General features: G+C 36.0%; 1 protein-coding gene and 1 pseudogene across 1 annotated transcript; one reads left to right on the top strand and one right to left on the bottom strand.

Moving 5' to 3' along the window:
* Window positions 1-2,181: 2,181 nt before the first annotated feature.
* LOC139842976 (palmitoyl-acyl carrier protein thioesterase, chloroplastic-like) lies at window positions 2,182-8,208 on the top strand (annotated as a pseudogene).
* A 568-nt stretch (window positions 8,209-8,776) lies between these two features.
* LOC139842975 (uncharacterized) lies at window positions 8,777-10,026 on the bottom strand. Its single transcript, XM_071833069.1, has 3 exons — window positions 9,965-10,026; window positions 8,935-9,782; window positions 8,777-8,799 (listed from the first exon to the last, which is right to left on the bottom strand). Exons 1-3 carry the CDS (start codon window positions 10,024-10,026, stop codon window positions 8,777-8,779), a joined length of 933 nt encoding a protein of 310 aa, XP_071689170.1.
* Window positions 10,027-18,679: the final 8,653 nt, after the last annotated feature.

The following is an 18,679-nucleotide window of genomic DNA, read 5'->3' as shown; positions in this document are numbered from 1 at the left end:
TCAATTTTATAAGCTTAATACTTTTTAATTAATAAGCTCACGTATTTGTTGTAAGCTCGCTACTAGTTGGCTTAGGCTGTTATGTTTGTGATTTTTATACATTGTCAGTTCTTCAAAAAAAAAAAAAAATTATATTAGAAGATTGAAGTGTTAATTAAATAACGGGGAATTGGCAAAAATACATTTTTTTATAAGTTTTCAATCAATATACACTTTTCTCAAAAAAAAATTGTCAATATACATCATTAGGTCGACCAAGTTGTTGGTCAACCACCCTGCAAGGTTGCTCACACATTTATTTGAAATTTGACAAAATGATACACCATGGTCGACCACCTTGTATTGGTTGGTCGACCACCTTGTTAGATTCGGTCGACTACGTAGTCAACCATGTTGGTCGACCACCTTGTTAGAGTCGGTAGACTACGTAGTCAACCATGTTATAATGGTAGTCGACCAAATATTTGTTCGAATAAGAGTGATCGATCACCTTATAATGGTTTGTCGACCACCTTGTTAGGGTTGGTCGACTACGCAGTCAACCATGTTATAATGGTAATCAAACAAAATTTTGATCTCCCTGATAGTGTATAATGGTAATTTGTTTTTAAAAAAGTATATTTTGTTTGAAAACATTAGAAAAAAGTGTATATGGACCAATTTCCCTTAGATAACGTAAGGTTTCTTTTGTTCCCGTATCTAATTTTGGGCTTCATTTATTTGATAAAGGTTTTCCTAATGGCTATAAAAGTTAATATTTTTTTGAGAAAAAAAAAAAAAAACTACACAGTAAGATGCCCTAAGCCGGGCTAGCTTCTATAAATAGTTAAACAACTAGAAAAAATTCGACCGCGCGTTGCTGCGGTTGTATTCAACGCGCAGTCATATTTGTATATACGTTGTTTGGTACCTAATATATCTAGTAGATTGGGTTGTTTGTTGGACGTGTACGTATATGTATGAAATATAGCTCGAAATATTTAGTGTTTTTTTGACGATGTACGTTTCGCGTATAGTTAGTCGCGTTGTGTTCGTAAAATAATATTGAGTTGAACGGTGGTCTCGGAAAAATTTAGCTCGCACCGAGCGAGAATATAGGACCCGTTATTTAGTGTTTTCCAACGATGTCCGTTTCGCGCATAGTTAGTCCCGTTGTGTCCGTCTGATTTTTTCGAGTTGAACGGTGGTTTCGGAAAAATTTAACTCGGACCGAGCGAGAAGATAGGGCCCGTTAAAAATACGGGTGGAATCATTTTTTTTTTTTTTTAAAAATTATATAGTTACGCTTTTTACCCCTGAAGTAGTAAAAAGTTGGGGGGTCGTTGTGTATATGAAGTCGAATTTGAGGGGCCGGGTGTATTGTGAACGCAAATTCAAAACGACGTCCGGATACAACTGAAGCTACAAATTCTCCCATGAATATTAGTATACAGGTATAATATAATATAATGAAAGCAATGCATATGTATTTCTTTGTTGGTAGCAAACTGTTAGCTATGACTACTGCTACATATTTGTTAGGGAATCGCTCCTCATATCATGGCATCACATCTAGTAATTTTCAACCCAGCGACGGAGCTTGAACACTAACAATGAGGGGGCCATAAAAACTCAATCAAAACATGTAATCTCTTATATATAAATAAAATCCATAAAATTCAAAATAACGAAGACATGATGATTAATGGTTGATATAGGAAAAAACTACAACTCAGCACGACGACCCTTAAGGTCCTTAAACTCATCAATTAGAGACTCAGAATCAAACATTTCTGCAATTTCTCTTTCAATATAAACCACCAAGTTAGAAGAGAGAAAATCTTCTGACATTTTATTACGAAGCCGATTCATAATAATGTTCATTGCTGAAAATCCCCTCTCGGTTGTTGCAGTGAAAATCGAAAGTGTCAAAATTAGGCGCGTTAATCTTTCAATCAAACCATACGCTTCACACTTTACTTTCTACAAGGAACCTACATAGTCCATAAATAGTTGAAATGCGACTCAGCTTTCGATTCTTTGACTACTCAGCATTATACAGCTCAAATTCATAACTCAATAGAATCATTTCTTGTTCAGTAAAATTCATGGGATAATATTTCTCAATAATTGAGCAAATTTGGTCAATATTTAATATTTCAGAAGCTTTTCTAGGGACTAAAGCAGAATTAAGTCACAGAAATGTTAGGATACGAAGAGGAGAGACTGAACAGGGAAGTTAGGATACAAAGAAAACGAAAAGTCGAGACGGTAAGGGTTTGTGATTTAATAATCTAATTAATTTATTTTAACATTTAATAACAAAAAATGATTAATAAACCAGTAGATATTCAAATTTTAATTTGATGGGGCCACGGTTTAAACTTTAACATATTTAATTGTTAAAATTATATAAATTGATAGTAAGGATATAACTTTTTGGGGGACCATGGCACCCCCGCCCTTACAATCCTCCGTCACTGCTTCAACCCACATCAATGTCCATAGATGTACATGCAAATTTATGTGCAAAATATACATCTTTTAGGGGTTTGCAGCTACAAGATGTTACAAAGCTTAAACCTACCAGAATTGATGCTGTAAATTGGAACATGCTTTATCCTACAGGTAGTATTGGAAAACATAAGATTACGATCGACAAGAAGAAAAAAATTCCAAAACTGGTGTCAGAATTTGAATTAGGGAAAATGGTTAATGATAACCTTGTATTTCGACAGAATATTTGTATTAGGTCATATGAAATTGGGCCAGAGGGAACAACTTCTATGGAAACTATTCTGAATCTTATGCAGGTATGTAAATACACATATGATGCATGATCTGAATTCATTGCTATTTGTTTTGTCATCTTTTTTATTAATTTTGATACATGCATATTGATCTTGCATTCACAATTTTAAGCTGATTTCATAGGAAACTTTGATTAATCACTTCAAAACAATCGGAACGTGGTGTGATGGCTGGGGTTCAACGCCAGAGATGTGCAAGAAGAACCTAATCTGGGTGATAACAAAGGTGCAAGTAGTAGTGGACCGCTATCCGATGTGGTATGTCATTGTTTCTTCACACACCCCACCACACACAAAAAATAATAATATAATAATAAATATAAAAATAAAAAAATACACACATGTATAGTCCACCTATACTTGAATCAATAACCATATCTTTAAAATGGCATCTCAATACCGTTAGTATAACTAGTCGAGCTATTAGTGTCATTTTTAATGGGTGTTATGAGGAGATTTTGAAAAGGTTTTGAGTGATGTGGTAAATTATAGTAATTTGTAGTTGTTTGAAAATTTATTTCTTATATGATAGTAGGTTTTGAGTCCGTGCGTTACATGACTGTTCAATAACCGCACCAAATCAGTTAATCTTCTATAAATATAGATATTGATTTTATAGTCTATAGTCGATATCGTCGTTAAAAAAAGTTGAATTGAGGCAAGTCATGCAACTAATTGCAAGGAATTTTTTTAAATATGTTAGAAATTAGTATTGATTCTCTTAAACTATATTTAGTATTTTTCTTATACGGAGTAGCATAGTAATTCTATTTATATATATATATATATTCAATTACAAGATTATGAACAGTAAATCACAATTCATTTTCAATTTGGAAATCGACTTTTTTTACGGGTTAAATAAATTATAACTTACTTTTAAAGCAAACGCGAAGAGTGGATTAGTGGGTTTTTGCTTCCTTTGATAACCAGATGGTCAAGTGTTCAAATCCCACCCCTTCCCTTTTACAACTTTTTAGTTATTATATTATGTCAACTAATGGGCTAATGGGCCAAAATTTGTTTTCCTATTCTTTATTAATATATACTCCCTCCGTCTCAAAAAAACTGTCTACTTTTCTATTTTTGTTTGTCCTAAAATTATTGTCCTTTACTCTAAATAACCATTAAATATCATTAAAGTTCTAATTATGTCCCTTTTAATTTTGAAAATTCAACTTTAAATATATCAATTAATTTATTAGTTACTATTTATAACTACATTAAATGAAGAGCAAATTAAACAATTTATTACTATATCTTAAATCCAACAAAAAGTCCAAAAGGACTGTTTTTTTGGGACGGATGAAGTATTCCATAATAGTTTTCCACTTTAATGGATGTCCTTCCAAATAATAAGTGTAATTATTATTAAGATAACTTCATTCCTCCCACTATCACATCTTATTTTTTATTATTTTTTTAAACCTTTCAACTTTCTTATTTTATAACCCTTTACTCAATCTTTTTTACAATTTTTTTAACAACTTTTTTTTATTTCCTTGCTCAAATTATATCATATATATAATTAGTTACGGAGTAATATATAATCAAAAGGAAAAAAAACATTTTACAATTGCAAGATTATTTGGTGTATTGAACTGGATTATCGTCTCATGAATTATGTTAAACTCCTTAAAGTTAAAAAAAATATAAAAAAAAATCCGTACGTTGTAGTTACAACAGGGTGGGCGCCGCAACGCGCTGCTAACCACCCTGCTTGTTATAATAAATTTTGGTTTTTAATGAATATTACATTAAATTATGTAAATTGAAGGTTACAATATATTTTTTATATAGTATAAGAAAAGGAACAATTTTTATTTTTTACATATGTCAATATCAACTTATAAATTTATCATTTAAAGCTTGAATGTCTCTTCTTCATTCTTTAATCCGGAAAAAGTTATTTATGAACTCTATTATAAATGACAATGTATTGACTTAATATGTATAACTTGAATAGTTGATTTTTATATAATTTGTAAGAATTTATTATTGACTTACTATTAGATTAAGGGGTTAAACAATAATATAGATATTAGTTGAGGGATATTATTGAACAAATTAACAAAGTTATCCTCTTTCCCATTTCCATCCAATAGTGACCTGCAAGTCTGCAACCCAGTTCACTCCAGAGTATTTGTTTCGTTTAACAAAAAATCTTATCTTCAAATGTTTATTCGTTAAATCAAAATATTAATATTGGATACACCATCGTATTGACTACACTGATTTCCTTCAATCTTTCTTTTTCTTCCTTTGTTTGATAATGAGAATAATATCATCGTTCCGTGTGAAATACGGGTTGGAGATAAGATTGTGGATGCCTAGTTAAACGGTTGTTCCTGATGATATTAAGCAATTTAGTTATTGAATTCGAATTAATCATTTTATTGGCATCGTGATTTTAGGGTTAGGTTTGAGTGACAGAGAATTGGTAAAAGGGGCGAGAATATGTTTAACGATATCTCTTCTATCAATTTGGTTAATTAATTAATTTTCTTTATCAATTAACGTGTTTTGATTATTTTAATTATCATCATTATTAATATCATTTATTAGCCAAAAATTTTGTTGTGTTGACATATGTAATTTCCAGTTGTCAATAATTTCTATTAATACTTCTCTTATGACAACAAGACTAAATGAAAGTCTTTTTATATAAGTATATAGATAATTATAATTATAGTACCTATTTACAAAAAAGCTCATTCAACTAATAGAATTGATGACATAAATATATGAAGCCATTTTCCCATCCCTTTTGTTTTTGCCTCACACCCCAAATCGACAAAAAAACACCTGATAAGTGGCGTCGTTTTCATAAATTCCGTGCCATGTAAGATTTTGACGGGCATCTAAGTATGGTATTACTTATAAGCGTGTATCCCTCAAGTTTTATGTGATAGGATCGTATAGCCCAAATTTTATCTCATGACTGATGTGAGACTTTGGTTTGCACCTTCGCAGACCTCCCCTCAAACCTAAGTCCCTCCCTTAGGCCTCCCCTCGAACGATAGCTGGGTCCACTCATTGTTGGCCGCACCGAGGGGATGCGCCACGTCGCACCATGCGCTCAGGGGTGCGCCCACTGCGGCGTCCACCACATCTAACCAGGCTCTGATACCACAGATAGGATTGTATAGCCCAACAACATGTCCTACAATATAAGCCCAAGAGTCCCTCTTTTCTCTTAAACTAATTGGTAGTAGAGGGAGTTCCCCTTAGACTTATATGCATACATGTGTTTTGTCCCATGACCGATGTGGAACTTTAGTTTGCACCCTTACAAACCACTTGTTAGGAAATTCGGTAGTGGACCCTTACAAGAATATGTGATTGTCGTATCGTCAATCACAACGCCCACGAACAACAAACGGATAATAATAAGCATAAACGATAAAATAAAGATAAATGATACAAGGATCTAACGTGGTTATATCCCAACTCCAACATGGAAAGGGGTTTACCCCACGTGTGCAAATAAGAGATTTTTCTTTATTATTGTATACACATTACAAGAAGGTAGGGGTTACAATTTATATGGAAAACATTAAACCTAAAATCTTATTGCACAAGTTAACTTGACCTTCAAGTATAAGAAACATTTCATAAAAAATTAACTCCTTGTTCCTTAAGTAAACTTGTCTTCCAAGCTTGACTTGTCTTTCAATGCTTCATCCTTGTAGAAAAATCATATAAGGCAACAAAATCTCTTCGACTTGTTCACCAAGTCATAGAATTCTTGTTCTTTTGATCAAATTCTTCTCGCCTTCAACATTATGACATGTGTCATTACATACGTATGTATGTAGTATATATACAAGTGTATATATAGTATGATTCTCTTATATATTGTTATATATGGTTCGGCATGTTCAAAATTATTACACGGGTGATATGGTTCAAATTGATACCTGGAAAACTGCATCCGGAAAAAATGGTATGTGCAATAATTGGATATTTTGTGATTCCAAAACAGGAGAGGTATTAATTAGGGCTTCGAGGTAACAATTAATCCATCACTAATCAAAGTTAATAGATCGAAATTGTTTGGAGCATAAATTTGATGGTCGTATGTTTCTTTTTTAGTACTATGGTGATGATGAATAAAGAGACAAGAAGGCTTGCCAAATTCCCAAGTGAAGTTCGAGTTGAATATGAGAAGTACTTGAGATACGCCGCCTTTAGTCGAACTCGAGAAAATAAAATTGTCAAAACAAGATGAGACCATTACAGAGCATGTTCGCAATGGTTTAACGGTTAGTCTACTTATGTCGATACATGAAACATTCTCTAAATGCATCTTACTACTTATGTGACCTTTGTTCTTTGTATACAAAAAATATTTAGCCAAGATGGGACGATTTGGATGTGCATCAACATGTTAACAATGTGAAATACATTGGGTGGATTCTCCAGGTAATTTGACTTGATATCTTTCATATATCATATCATGAATTTGTTAATTAAAGGGCCTATTTTATTAAGAGGTACGGAGTAACATTTTTACCTTGATTTTTTATATAAAAGTTAACCTATTTTTATTTTGACGTTTAAAAATTTTATTTAAACGAGAAGTATCGTTGCTTTTACATTATAACTCCGTTAAAAAATTAATGATACTCCATTTCTTGATTCACATTTAATAAAATTCACGATACATTACTATTTGATTAATTACCCAAATCGAAGAAGCTCGTAAAGTATATGAAACATGGAATTTACCCACATATTTTCGATTAACGGCGCGGATAGAATTATTACCACAACTGCCACTATAACTGCAAACATGATTTCACCAACGTAAGTACTCGTCGCCAGATTTTTCCCCAAAGAACTGCATGATTCAAGTATGAAACGTAAATCAGAAAATAGAGTATCATACATTTTTTACTCATTTCTAACTTAAAAGTAACGATACTCCTCTTTTTAATTAACATTTAGTAAAACAATCCTTTAAACGTCAAAATAAAAATAGGTTTCTTTTTATAGGAAAAAATTGAGGGAAAAGATTACCTTTTAATGGAACTTGTGCTTATTTAAACAATGGATGTGAATAAATCCACTTTAAATGTGCATTATATGTGTACAGTAACAATTCATAATGCATGATTATGGTGAATTTTATCAAAATTAATGTTGGAAATACAATATTGTTGATCGTACACCATTGCAGAGCGTTCCAAGGTCAATTATGAAAAATTATGAGCTTGTTAATGTGAAATTAGAGTATCAACGAGAGTGTACGATGGATAGTGTGTTGCAATCAAGCACTTTTGTAATTGGGACCGAAAATGGGAAAACAGGTAACAATGATCATGTTGATTGTAAGCATCTACTTGAACTTGAGCCTGGAAGTGGTTGTGATGAGATCGCGAAAGCCAAGACTAGTTGGCGTTTAAAACATGAATAAAGTAAAGAAATCAGCATGCAAGAACATTGACTAATTAGTTCCCTAACTAAACCATCTAATGGTACATGTTTGATGTGTTTAGATTGAACAAATTAACGTTCTAATTCAACATGAACACTTAGTTTACGGCGATATCGGCTTCTGTATACACTTAGTTGTATTTATATAAGTCATTTCTATTATATATAGACATGACAATCCATATAGAATAAAGTATTATCCTTGATCAAGCGTGTTACGGCTTGAGTGTGGAGGGGTATGTTTGGGGATTGATTATTTGCTCTTCGAACATATCTTGTACTATGTGGCATTCGATATTTGACTTCAAAAAATTTCAATAATGGTATACAGTTTGGTTCCCTACAATTGCACTCCCATACTTAAAGTAGTTGTTTTATAGCTCGAACTTTAATTTGATATACAGTCACTCGGTTTTCTGAGTTCGTATCAAATCACTAGAATGATTATTCAAACTAGCATTTACATGACGTTGGATCATACATTTTTTTTTTTGAACGGCATCATATATATATTATAAATTTAGTAGCTGTACAAATTGGGAAGCATTTTATGCAGACCCATTCTCACAGGCTGCAAAGGATGCAGCATAAGTACTCGACAATAAACACATATACAAACAGAACAATTACAATTTCAATCACAACTAGCTAACAATGGATTGAGGGTTGTGTAACCAATCGTGCCACTCTATTTTCTTCGACTTACATCTCTTCGCGATCCAATCAAAGCTTCTCACTTGGATGTCACTAAGGGCAACCGGTAAATTCCAGCATTTATTTTTAAAAACTTTGGAGTTACGATTTTTCCAAATGAGATATCCACAAGTCCACTCAACCGCTTGCCAAATTTTCTGCCCCTCTTCCGACATCACCACATTAGAATTTCCGCAAAACATTTCACTAATACTCAAATTTGATACGCTACCTAGCCCCCACCAATCAAAAACTTTTTCCCAAATGTCGTAAGCGAGCTTGCATAAAACCATAGAGTGATCTACAGTTTCGACACCATCATCACAAATCGGGCAACGGACAGAGTTTAAATCTATACCTCGCTTATCCAATTCAGTTAGAACCGGGATGCGTCTTTTCCGAACCTGCCACACGAATACATCCACTTTGCTAGGTACTAAATTATTTCGCAACGTTTCCGAGCACGAAGGGGCCACCTGCAGGATACTGCTGTTGATTGTCTCCGTCAGGACCCGAGACGAGAACAGTCCATTACCACTTAAAAGCCAGCGCCATGAGTCTTCCTTATTATTGACAAGTGTAGTCGCACGAAGTAACTCCAATAACTCAGCAAATTCGCCTGCAACCCGTCCAGATGGGGATCTAGTCCATGCCCACGAACCAATACAGTCCACCTCATTCGAAAATAACCTTTCATGAACCGTAGCATTGATATTGCTTTCCAAACGAGCAAGTCTCTTGAATTTATCTTCCAACGTGAAGTTACCCAACCAGTAATCTTTCCAAAAGGACGTAGACGACCCATTACCAATTACTTTAGCAAATGAAGACCTGAAAGGAACACCTAAAGAATCGATGTAGCTACCACACATAATAATATTAGTCCAAACAGTGTTACATGGAAAAGAACGCGAAAAATCACAAGGATCAAGACCACCCGAGCACCCATAGAGGCTTTTGATGACATTGACCCACAAGGAGGTGGCTTCGAATTTAAACCTCCACCACCACTTGCCAATCAACGCCAAATTTTTACTAAAGACCCCACATTTAGACCCCCGTCCCCAAACGAAAGCATAACATCATCCCATTTTACCCAAGCCATTTTGGAATCAAAACCCGACCCGCCCCAGAAGAAAGAACGTCTTACGCACTCAAGTTTTTGATAACACTCGGCGGGGCACGAAAGAGAGAGAAGTAATACAACGGGAGACTATTTAATACCGACTTGACAAGCGTCAAACGACCACCAAATGACATCGCACGTGCTTTCCAATCCGCAAGCCTCTTACTAAATTTCTCAAACACCGGGCCCCAATTAGAAATTTTCTTCATATTCGCACCAACCGGCAACCCTAGATATATAAAAGGAAATTCCCCAATATTACACCCGAAAGATGAAGCCATATTTTCAATATCCGTCTTTCCAACACCAACACCGAATAAGTTACTTTTATGATAATTTACCTTAAGTCCCGAAGTTAGCTCAAAGCATTTAAGGAGCTTCATGAGGTTTCGAAAGTTTTCGTAACCCCATGACCCGAAAAAAATCGTGTCGTCCGCATATTGAAGGTGAGAAATAGGAATTTTGTCACTACCCACTTTCACCCCTTCATACAGATTACATGAAACCGCCGCTTTTATTAACACATTTAAACCTTCCGCCGCTAAAATAAAGAGAAAAGGTGAAAGAGGATCACCTTGACGAACGCCTCGCTTGAGATTAAATTCCGACGTTGGGGAGCCGTTGACAAGAACTGATACACTAGCCGAGCTAAGACAAGACAAAATCCAATGCCTCCATTTAGGTCCGAATCCCATATGATCCATTACTTCCACAAGAAAATCCCAACTCAAACAATCAAAAGCCTTCTCGAAGTCCACTTTGAAAATGTGGCTTTTTACCCGATTTTGTTTTAGAAACCCAAGGGTTTCATTGGCAATTAACGCACCATCAAGAATCTTACGACCTTTTAAAAATTCACTTTGTTCGAACCCGACTAGATGAGGCACAACCTTTCGAAGGCGATTTGAGAGTAACTTAGCAATAATTTTATAGAAGCTACCAATTAGGCTAATCGGGCGGTAGTCATTTAGGGACAAAGGGACGGACTTTTTAGGGACAAGTGTGATGAAAGACGCATTAACACCCTTAGATAATATCCCGGAGACCCAGAACGAGTGGATGGCCAACATGAGGTCAGCTTTTATAGTGTTCCAATGTTGTTTGAAGAATCTCATATTAAATCCGTCAGGGCCCGGTGCTTTGGCACTACCACAATCACGTACCGCCTCCCAAACTTCCTGTTCGCCAAAAACAGCCTCAAGATTCGCAGCTTCTGAGTCACCCAACCTACAAAAACCAGGCCCATTTGCCACGGCCCAACCCACCATATTCGGCCTGTTTTGGGGTATCACATTGAACCTGTTGCGAAAGTGATTAAAAATTTCGGATTTAATTTCGCCCGGGTTCTCGTTCCAAACCCCATTTATATTAAGACCGCGGATGTTACATTTGTTATACTTACGGCGTATACTCGAATGAAAGAATTTTGAGTTCTCATCCCCATCAAGAATCCAACGCACCCTCGCTTTTTGTTTAAGCATATTAGACTTAATATTTTCCTTCTCCAACCAATTTTTCCTAGCATCTAACCAACAAGCTCTATCCCCATCATTTAAAAGACCCGCTTCAGCCTTTATTTCCCACTCATTAACCTCCACTTTTAGTTTATTTAACTCAATATCCAAAGCCCCGAACATTTTGCTACTCCAATCTTTCAACGCAAACTTCACATTTTTGAGTTTATCCCGAAACTTACAATCATTCCTATAACCATAAACGGGAGTATCCCATGCTTCCTGAATAACATCCTCAACCCCATCTTTTGATAACCATTCGTCGAAAACTTTGAAGGGTTTCGGGCCGAAATCGATGAACTTATCCCGAAGGATGATAGGGCAGTGATCTGAGGCCCGTCTCTCCAAAGGAATTACCGAAAGATCCTCCCATAACTCCACAAACTTATCCGTCACAAGGAAACGGTCAAACTTACTAAATTTTTTCCCATCATCACTAATCCGCGTGAAATTTCTACCGTTAATATTAATCTCGACAAGATTATTCCTAGCAATAAACTCCTTGAACCAATCCGCCCGCCGTTGATTGAACTCACAATTGAACCGGTCCGATTTATCCCTCACTTCATTAAAGTCGCCACAAATAACCCAAGCCGAGTCCACGTTACCCATTAGCTTATCTAGAGCGTCCCAAAATAATTTCTTCTTTGAGTCACAATGAGGTCCGTACACGTTCACAATAATAGATTCTTTACCTGTGCTCACCCAATTACCCCGAATTGCCAGGAAAAAATCATTCCCCACCGCGTGATTTACCTTGAAATTGTTAGAATCCCAAATTAGGAGTAACCCACCCGAGTTGTCGATAACATCTTTTTGTACAAATCCAAAATCACTGTTACCCCACAACCCACAAGGAATAAACCCATCGATCCCCAAGTTGCTTGCATTTTGTTTCTTGAATAGCCATAATGTCAGGACGTTCACTAAAACAATTGTTTTTGACCCAATCGAATTTACCATCCACCCCGAACCCACGAATATTGATTGAAATAATCTTCATATGAAATAAAGAAAAACCAAAGCCAGAAAGGAATTTCCATACTGAGGGGTTGGCTTAGGCCACCTCAACCCAAGGTGTTCACCAAATTCCCTGAGTTCGTCACTATTAATCGAGTGTGCCATAGAATTTGCGCCATTGTTAGTACGATTTTCCGTATAGCAGCTGTAAGGTACTAGTACAGAAAACTAGCTGCTCAGCGTGTGGCGTATACTGTTGATTGTTGTTTGCCCTCGAGAAATAATCTCTGCAGACCCGGAACACATATGTACGATCTGTGGGTGGCCTCAATCAATCTGTGGATCAATTTGTAATGATCCGTCTAGCGCACTGCTGCTAAGTGGCTAATGTTGTTTTAGAGTGAGAAAGAACTGTGTGAGAGAGAAAGTGTACTTCTCTCTGACTGAAGTTCAGATCAGAATGATGTCAAATGTGGTGACCCAGGGGGTCTATTTATAGGCGTAGAATGTCCGAAATTCACGGGATACACGTGTCAATCACTGAATGGTTCTGTAAAGTAAAGTATCCGAAATGTCGGTGGCGTGCGCTGACGTGGCTGCGTGCCATTCAAGCGCTGAGTTAAAGGGCTTATGCATAGAAGCTGCCTGCAGGGCTTACACTTGACGCTGGGCGGCCTGCTTAACGCTGGACGGCAAATACTGAACACCGCTAGATTTTGTTATTTTCTGTGCTCTTTGTTCGATTTTTCTGTATAAAATAATGTTTTTATGCGTGTATCTCCTAGGATACACCATTAAGTCCCCCCAGTTTAATGTCTTTATTTTTGTAAAAAATAAAGTCATTAAACTAAAAAATAAAAAATGCCTTTTTTCCTCGAAGACACAAAACTGCTGCAGCCGTCTGTTTTCTGCTCTGACGTCACATATCTAATTATGAATTTGCCCCCAAAATCTTTTTGATATATTTTCAAAATTCAAATTGTTCTGTTCGATTAATCTGATCCATACACGCGTCGTAATCTCGTCCCCTCTTTCATTCATTAATCTACTTATACATAAACCGTTCCCTTTTTTTCTTTTTACTCTTTCGAAAACCGATCATCTGTGCTGAAGACAACTGCAAATATTTGTTTTAGCAAAGCTGTGAATTTCAAGGTTAGTGTAATTATTCGTCACTTGTCTACCTCTTTTCCCTGTTTTAGTTTTCACACTACCATGGCCGAATCCTGCAGCACTTCATCTCAAAGAGATAATCGAGATGCGAGCACTATTCCGTCCAGTATCACTGAAGCTGAAATCGACAAGCTATGTATAGATCATAGAAACCTTAGATTATTGAACCCCATGGTTCCCTCCCCTGATACGAGGGCAAATAATCCCCCTAAGAAGATGATTGTATAAGCTTCAGCTTACAATTGGAAATCTTCGTATTCCCCCCACAACTTTCCTGCAGACACTGTTATCTCACTATGGAATTGGCCTTAGTCAGATTCACCCACTAGGTTTACAAAAAATTGTGCTTTTTGAACTATACTGCAATGCTGTTAGCAAGACTCCAAGTATAAATATTTTTCACAAGTTGTTTAGGACTCGATTGGTTGGTAAATGCTGGTATACTTTTGATTGTAAAGCTAATAAAGCCTTTACTGGAACAAAAGAAACTTCTCTGAAAGGATGGAAAGAACCCTTTTTCTTTGTTAATGAAAGAGTTATTCAGGATAATTGGACAAACATTCGAAAATGGAGGAAAACCAAAATAGGGGTAAGTAAGTCAATTGTTTTATCTGATGATGAAAGAATTACTGTTGAAAAATGAAAATAACTGGAACTACCACAGCGTTCATATGCTGATAATGAAGCCATCTTAGCACGTTGTGGAATGAGTGATAATTGGCGTGATGGATTTGTGCCAGTGTTGCATTGGAAAGGCTGTGGTAGGCAACTTATATGTGTTTTACTTACATTATGTTACTGTAAAATGTATTCGTATGTTCCTTGCATTCAATGCGTTTATTATGCTTTGCAGAAAACGAAATGCAAGTTTTTAAAATATTCAAGAAAGCTAATCTGGATGCTCTTACTATTTCTGAACGGCCAAAAACTGCTGCTGAACTTGAGGCTGACAAGGCTAGAGATACTGCATTTGAAGAACAATTGAATAGCCCTGAACGGCCTACGGAAGGCGATAATGATGATACTGTGCAACCTTCCTCATCGGATGTGGAAATTATTGAGTCTGATCCAAAATCGCCGATCACTAAGAAAACTGAAAAACGCACAAAGCGTTTGTGGAATCGTGCATCTAGCAAAGCTTCTCAACAAACAAAGAAACGAAGTATGTCTTCATCATTTTCTTCTGTACTATACAATGTTTGTTAATGTGTATCTGTAAGATTGATTATCTATGATGCAAAACCGAATTTATCAATAGATGGTGACAAGGCCACTGTTAGTGGTGATAAGAGTGATAAAGTTGTTGATGCTGAGAATGATGAAGAAGAGAATGAAGAAGCAGATGAAGATAATACTGTTAAAACTCCTCCTTATACTAATCCATTAACTTCATCAAGGGTTGACACAACATAGTCTTCTTTCGCATCGCAGCCACCTTCCGTTGTTCCCCTGGCCGGCTTAAGAGGGTTTTTAGAAAATCCTGTCAATAAATCTGACAGCTTTGCCAATTTTCTGAAGGTGCATATTATCAGCTAATTCGTGGAAATCTATCTGTATTGTTCATTTTTACTGTAATTTATTGATCGTATGGTTATGTTGCAGGGAAATACAATTCTTCTCTATCTGCAATGACCCTTAAACAAAGTTGCCAATCAACAGCTGCATCACTACTGCTTCTGAATCACCATGTTCTTCATGGCCTGAAAATGCAAGAGGCCCAAGCAACTTTTGTGGATAATGCTATCCATACTGCCAGCAAGCTGAAAAGGATGGAGATTGACTTAAAAGATGCTGATCTTAAGTGGAAAACGGCAGTTGTCATGGCAAAAAAGAAGGAGGAGGCATTGCAGCTAATTGAGAAAAAATGTGTTGCAGAGAGGACTGAGAAAGATAAGGTTATAGAAGAGAAAGAAAAACTGTTGAAAGAAGTAGAAGAATTGAAAAGAATGGTTGAACGAGAAAAAGGTCATGCTGATGAAAAAGCTATTATTGCTGCTGCTTCAGAGAAAAAATTTGTGGAATTGAAGAATGAGATTCCTGCACTAATGCAGAGGGTGTTGAGTTCTCCCCTTGTTGGGCAAACTTTTCATAGATATCTTGAGGCATCCACAGAAAGTGATCTTTCAGATGCTACTTTGGAAATTTTGGATGCTCTTCTCGTGAAGCCTGACCCCCTACCAGCTGCTATTGCAAAATTTATCAAACCATGTGCTGATGCCAGACTGAAAGTGGCCATGGATGAAGTTACTTCGTTGAAGATTAACTCTGTAGAGGAGGTGTGTGCTAGGGAAGATGTGTCAGTTAAGGACATTTTAGATGTGCCTATTTAAGGAAATATTTTCTCTGTAATAACAATATAACTTAATAATTTGTTTGTGTATACTGCCATTATGCTTAATGTTAACATATTTTGCTATTCTTATTATTATTTTGCTGCTATGTGCATTTGAATTTCATATAGCATGTCATATGAAATGATGTTTGTCTTAAACTGATTTTTGATTATGCATTGAGCTGTAATCCGTCGTCCGTTGTTCGTAATACCCCATCACAGTATTCTCCTTTATGAATCTAAAGTATACTGCTACATAAATGTCATTGTGTTATTCAGTTTAAAAATTGTATATCTGGCCTGTAGCTGATCAAAACATGTATAATTTTTATGATTACTGCGTAAACAATTTATCCATTCTCCGCTCTGCATTAGCTGAATTATGTTATGAAGAAATATCGAGAAGTCTTTTGATAACTTCTGGAATAGGATGTGAATGAATCATAATGATGGTATTCTGTCTATATGTTATAAAAATTGATAAATGTGTTAGAGATAATTCTGTTTATGGAACTAGCAATGTTCCGTCTAGCGTGTTGCGCTTAGGTTTTGTGCGGCTTTATAAAATATACTTGTATTTAATGTTTTCTGTTTACAAGTTATAAATGGATTTATGCCGTTGTGATAAACCATTCTGTATGTCATGACATTATGAGATCTTTAGTTTTGCCTCGGTGCCCTCTAGCGAAGTAAATACTTTACGCTAGCCGATCCCTTGTGTCTATAATGTTGACACAAGAGCTTCTACCATCGGGGGCATAAAAATGCCTTGCCTTATGTGGGTAGGAATGAATGCCATGCTTTACATTCGAACGCGTAATGCTGTGCGTAAGAAAAATTTAAAATTTTATTGATAATACTGTCACACATACAACATTTTTGTGTAATATCTTCGCATGGGGTGATCAAGTCCCAATTAGAAAATTACAAAACGTGTATTGTGTTGTTGCCTGAACTGATGAAAATTAAAAATGTGATAAAAACTGTTCTGCGAGATTCATGATGTTATACGGTCGTCCGTGTACCGTATTGCGTCATGCTTTCAATGTTGCCACATTTTAGGTGGTTTGAAGTACCCGTTCACATCATTTCTACTGAACAACTGCCTTGATGATTCCCCCTAACAAAATTCCCTGGAGCTTCATGAACAACTGATCTCTCCCTTGGTGGTCCAACATATTCAGAGTGTATCACTGTTACACCGTTTGGTGTTGGGAACCGCAATTCTGCATGCGGAGTAGAAGTAATTGCTCCGAATTTGCGAAGGGTCCGTCTACCGAACAATGCACTGAACCATGATCTGCCATCAAGAACTGTAAAGTCTACAATTTCTGTGCGGACTAAAGGGTGTGTTCCCAGTGTGACATCCAGTTTCACTTTACCAACTGCTCTTATTGATTCACCCGTGATACCAGCAATCTTTAAGTTTGTGTAGCGTAGCCGATCCTTCACGCTGAACGGATATTCCTTAAAACAATGTAAATACAAAATATCTGCTTCACTACCTGTGTCAGTATAAATGCGAGTGATGTTTCTGTTTGCTATTACAGCTGAAATGACCACAGGCTCTTCTGACAGGCGCCAATTTGGAATGGTATGAAATATGATTGGAGCATACATCCAGCTCTCCGTGCTGCGTTCTCCGTCTGCTTCATTTTCCTGCTCCTCATTCCATATGACCTTGATGTGCATTTCTGGAGTTGGATCCCTTTCACCATTCCGTTCTTCTCTTCTGTGCCAATCACGTCGTCCACCGTGACGCACTTTTCCCTGCCAAGCAAAACGTTTGTTTGGATCATTTCGTCGATACTTTTTTCCTGGAAAAAGATGATTCAGATCGCCAGCCTTGATCTTTGCAATGATCTCTCTCATTAATGACTTGAAATTATCTGTTTCATGTCCATATGCCTCACGGAAGTCACACCACTTATCACTCTGTAGTCCCTGACGCTCTTCCATCGGTGGTGGAGGATGAAATGATTCCGTACGTTGTAGTTACAACAGGGTGGGCGCCGCAACGCGCTGCTAACCACCCTGCTTGTTATAATAAATTTTGGTTTTTAATGAATATTACATTAAATTATGTAAATTGAAGGTTACAATATATTTTTTATATAGTATAAGAAAAGGAACAATTTTTATTTTTTACATATGTCAATATCAACTTATAAATTTATCATTTAAAGCTTGAATGTCTCTTCTTCATTCTTTAATCCGGAAAAAGTTATTTATGAACTCTATTATAAATGACAATGTATTGACTTAATATGTATAACTTGAATAGTTGATTTTTATATAATTTGTAAGAATTTATTATTGACTTACTATTAGATTAAGGGGTTAAACAATAATATAGATATTAGTTGAGGGATATTATTGAACAAATTAACAAAGTTATCCTCTTTCCCATTTCCATCCAATAGTGACCTGCAAGTCTGCAACCCAGTTCACTCCAGAGTATTTGTTTCGTTTAACAAAAAATCTTATCTTCAAATGTTTATTCGTTAAATCAAAATATTAATATTGGATACACCATCGTATTGACTACACTGATTTCCTTCAATCTTTCTTTTTCTTCCTTTGTTTGATAATGAGAATAATATCATCGTTCCGTGTGAAATACGGGTTGGAGATAAGATTGTGGATGCCTAGT

The sequence above is a fragment of the Rutidosis leptorrhynchoides genome, chromosome 4, assembly GCF_046630445.1.
Source record: "Rutidosis leptorrhynchoides isolate AG116_Rl617_1_P2 chromosome 4, CSIRO_AGI_Rlap_v1, whole genome shotgun sequence".
Taxonomy (NCBI): Eukaryota; Viridiplantae; Streptophyta; class Magnoliopsida; order Asterales; family Asteraceae; genus Rutidosis; species Rutidosis leptorrhynchoides.
The sequence above is the reverse complement of the archived record's forward strand: the minus strand, read 5'-3'. Positions and strand labels throughout refer to the sequence as shown.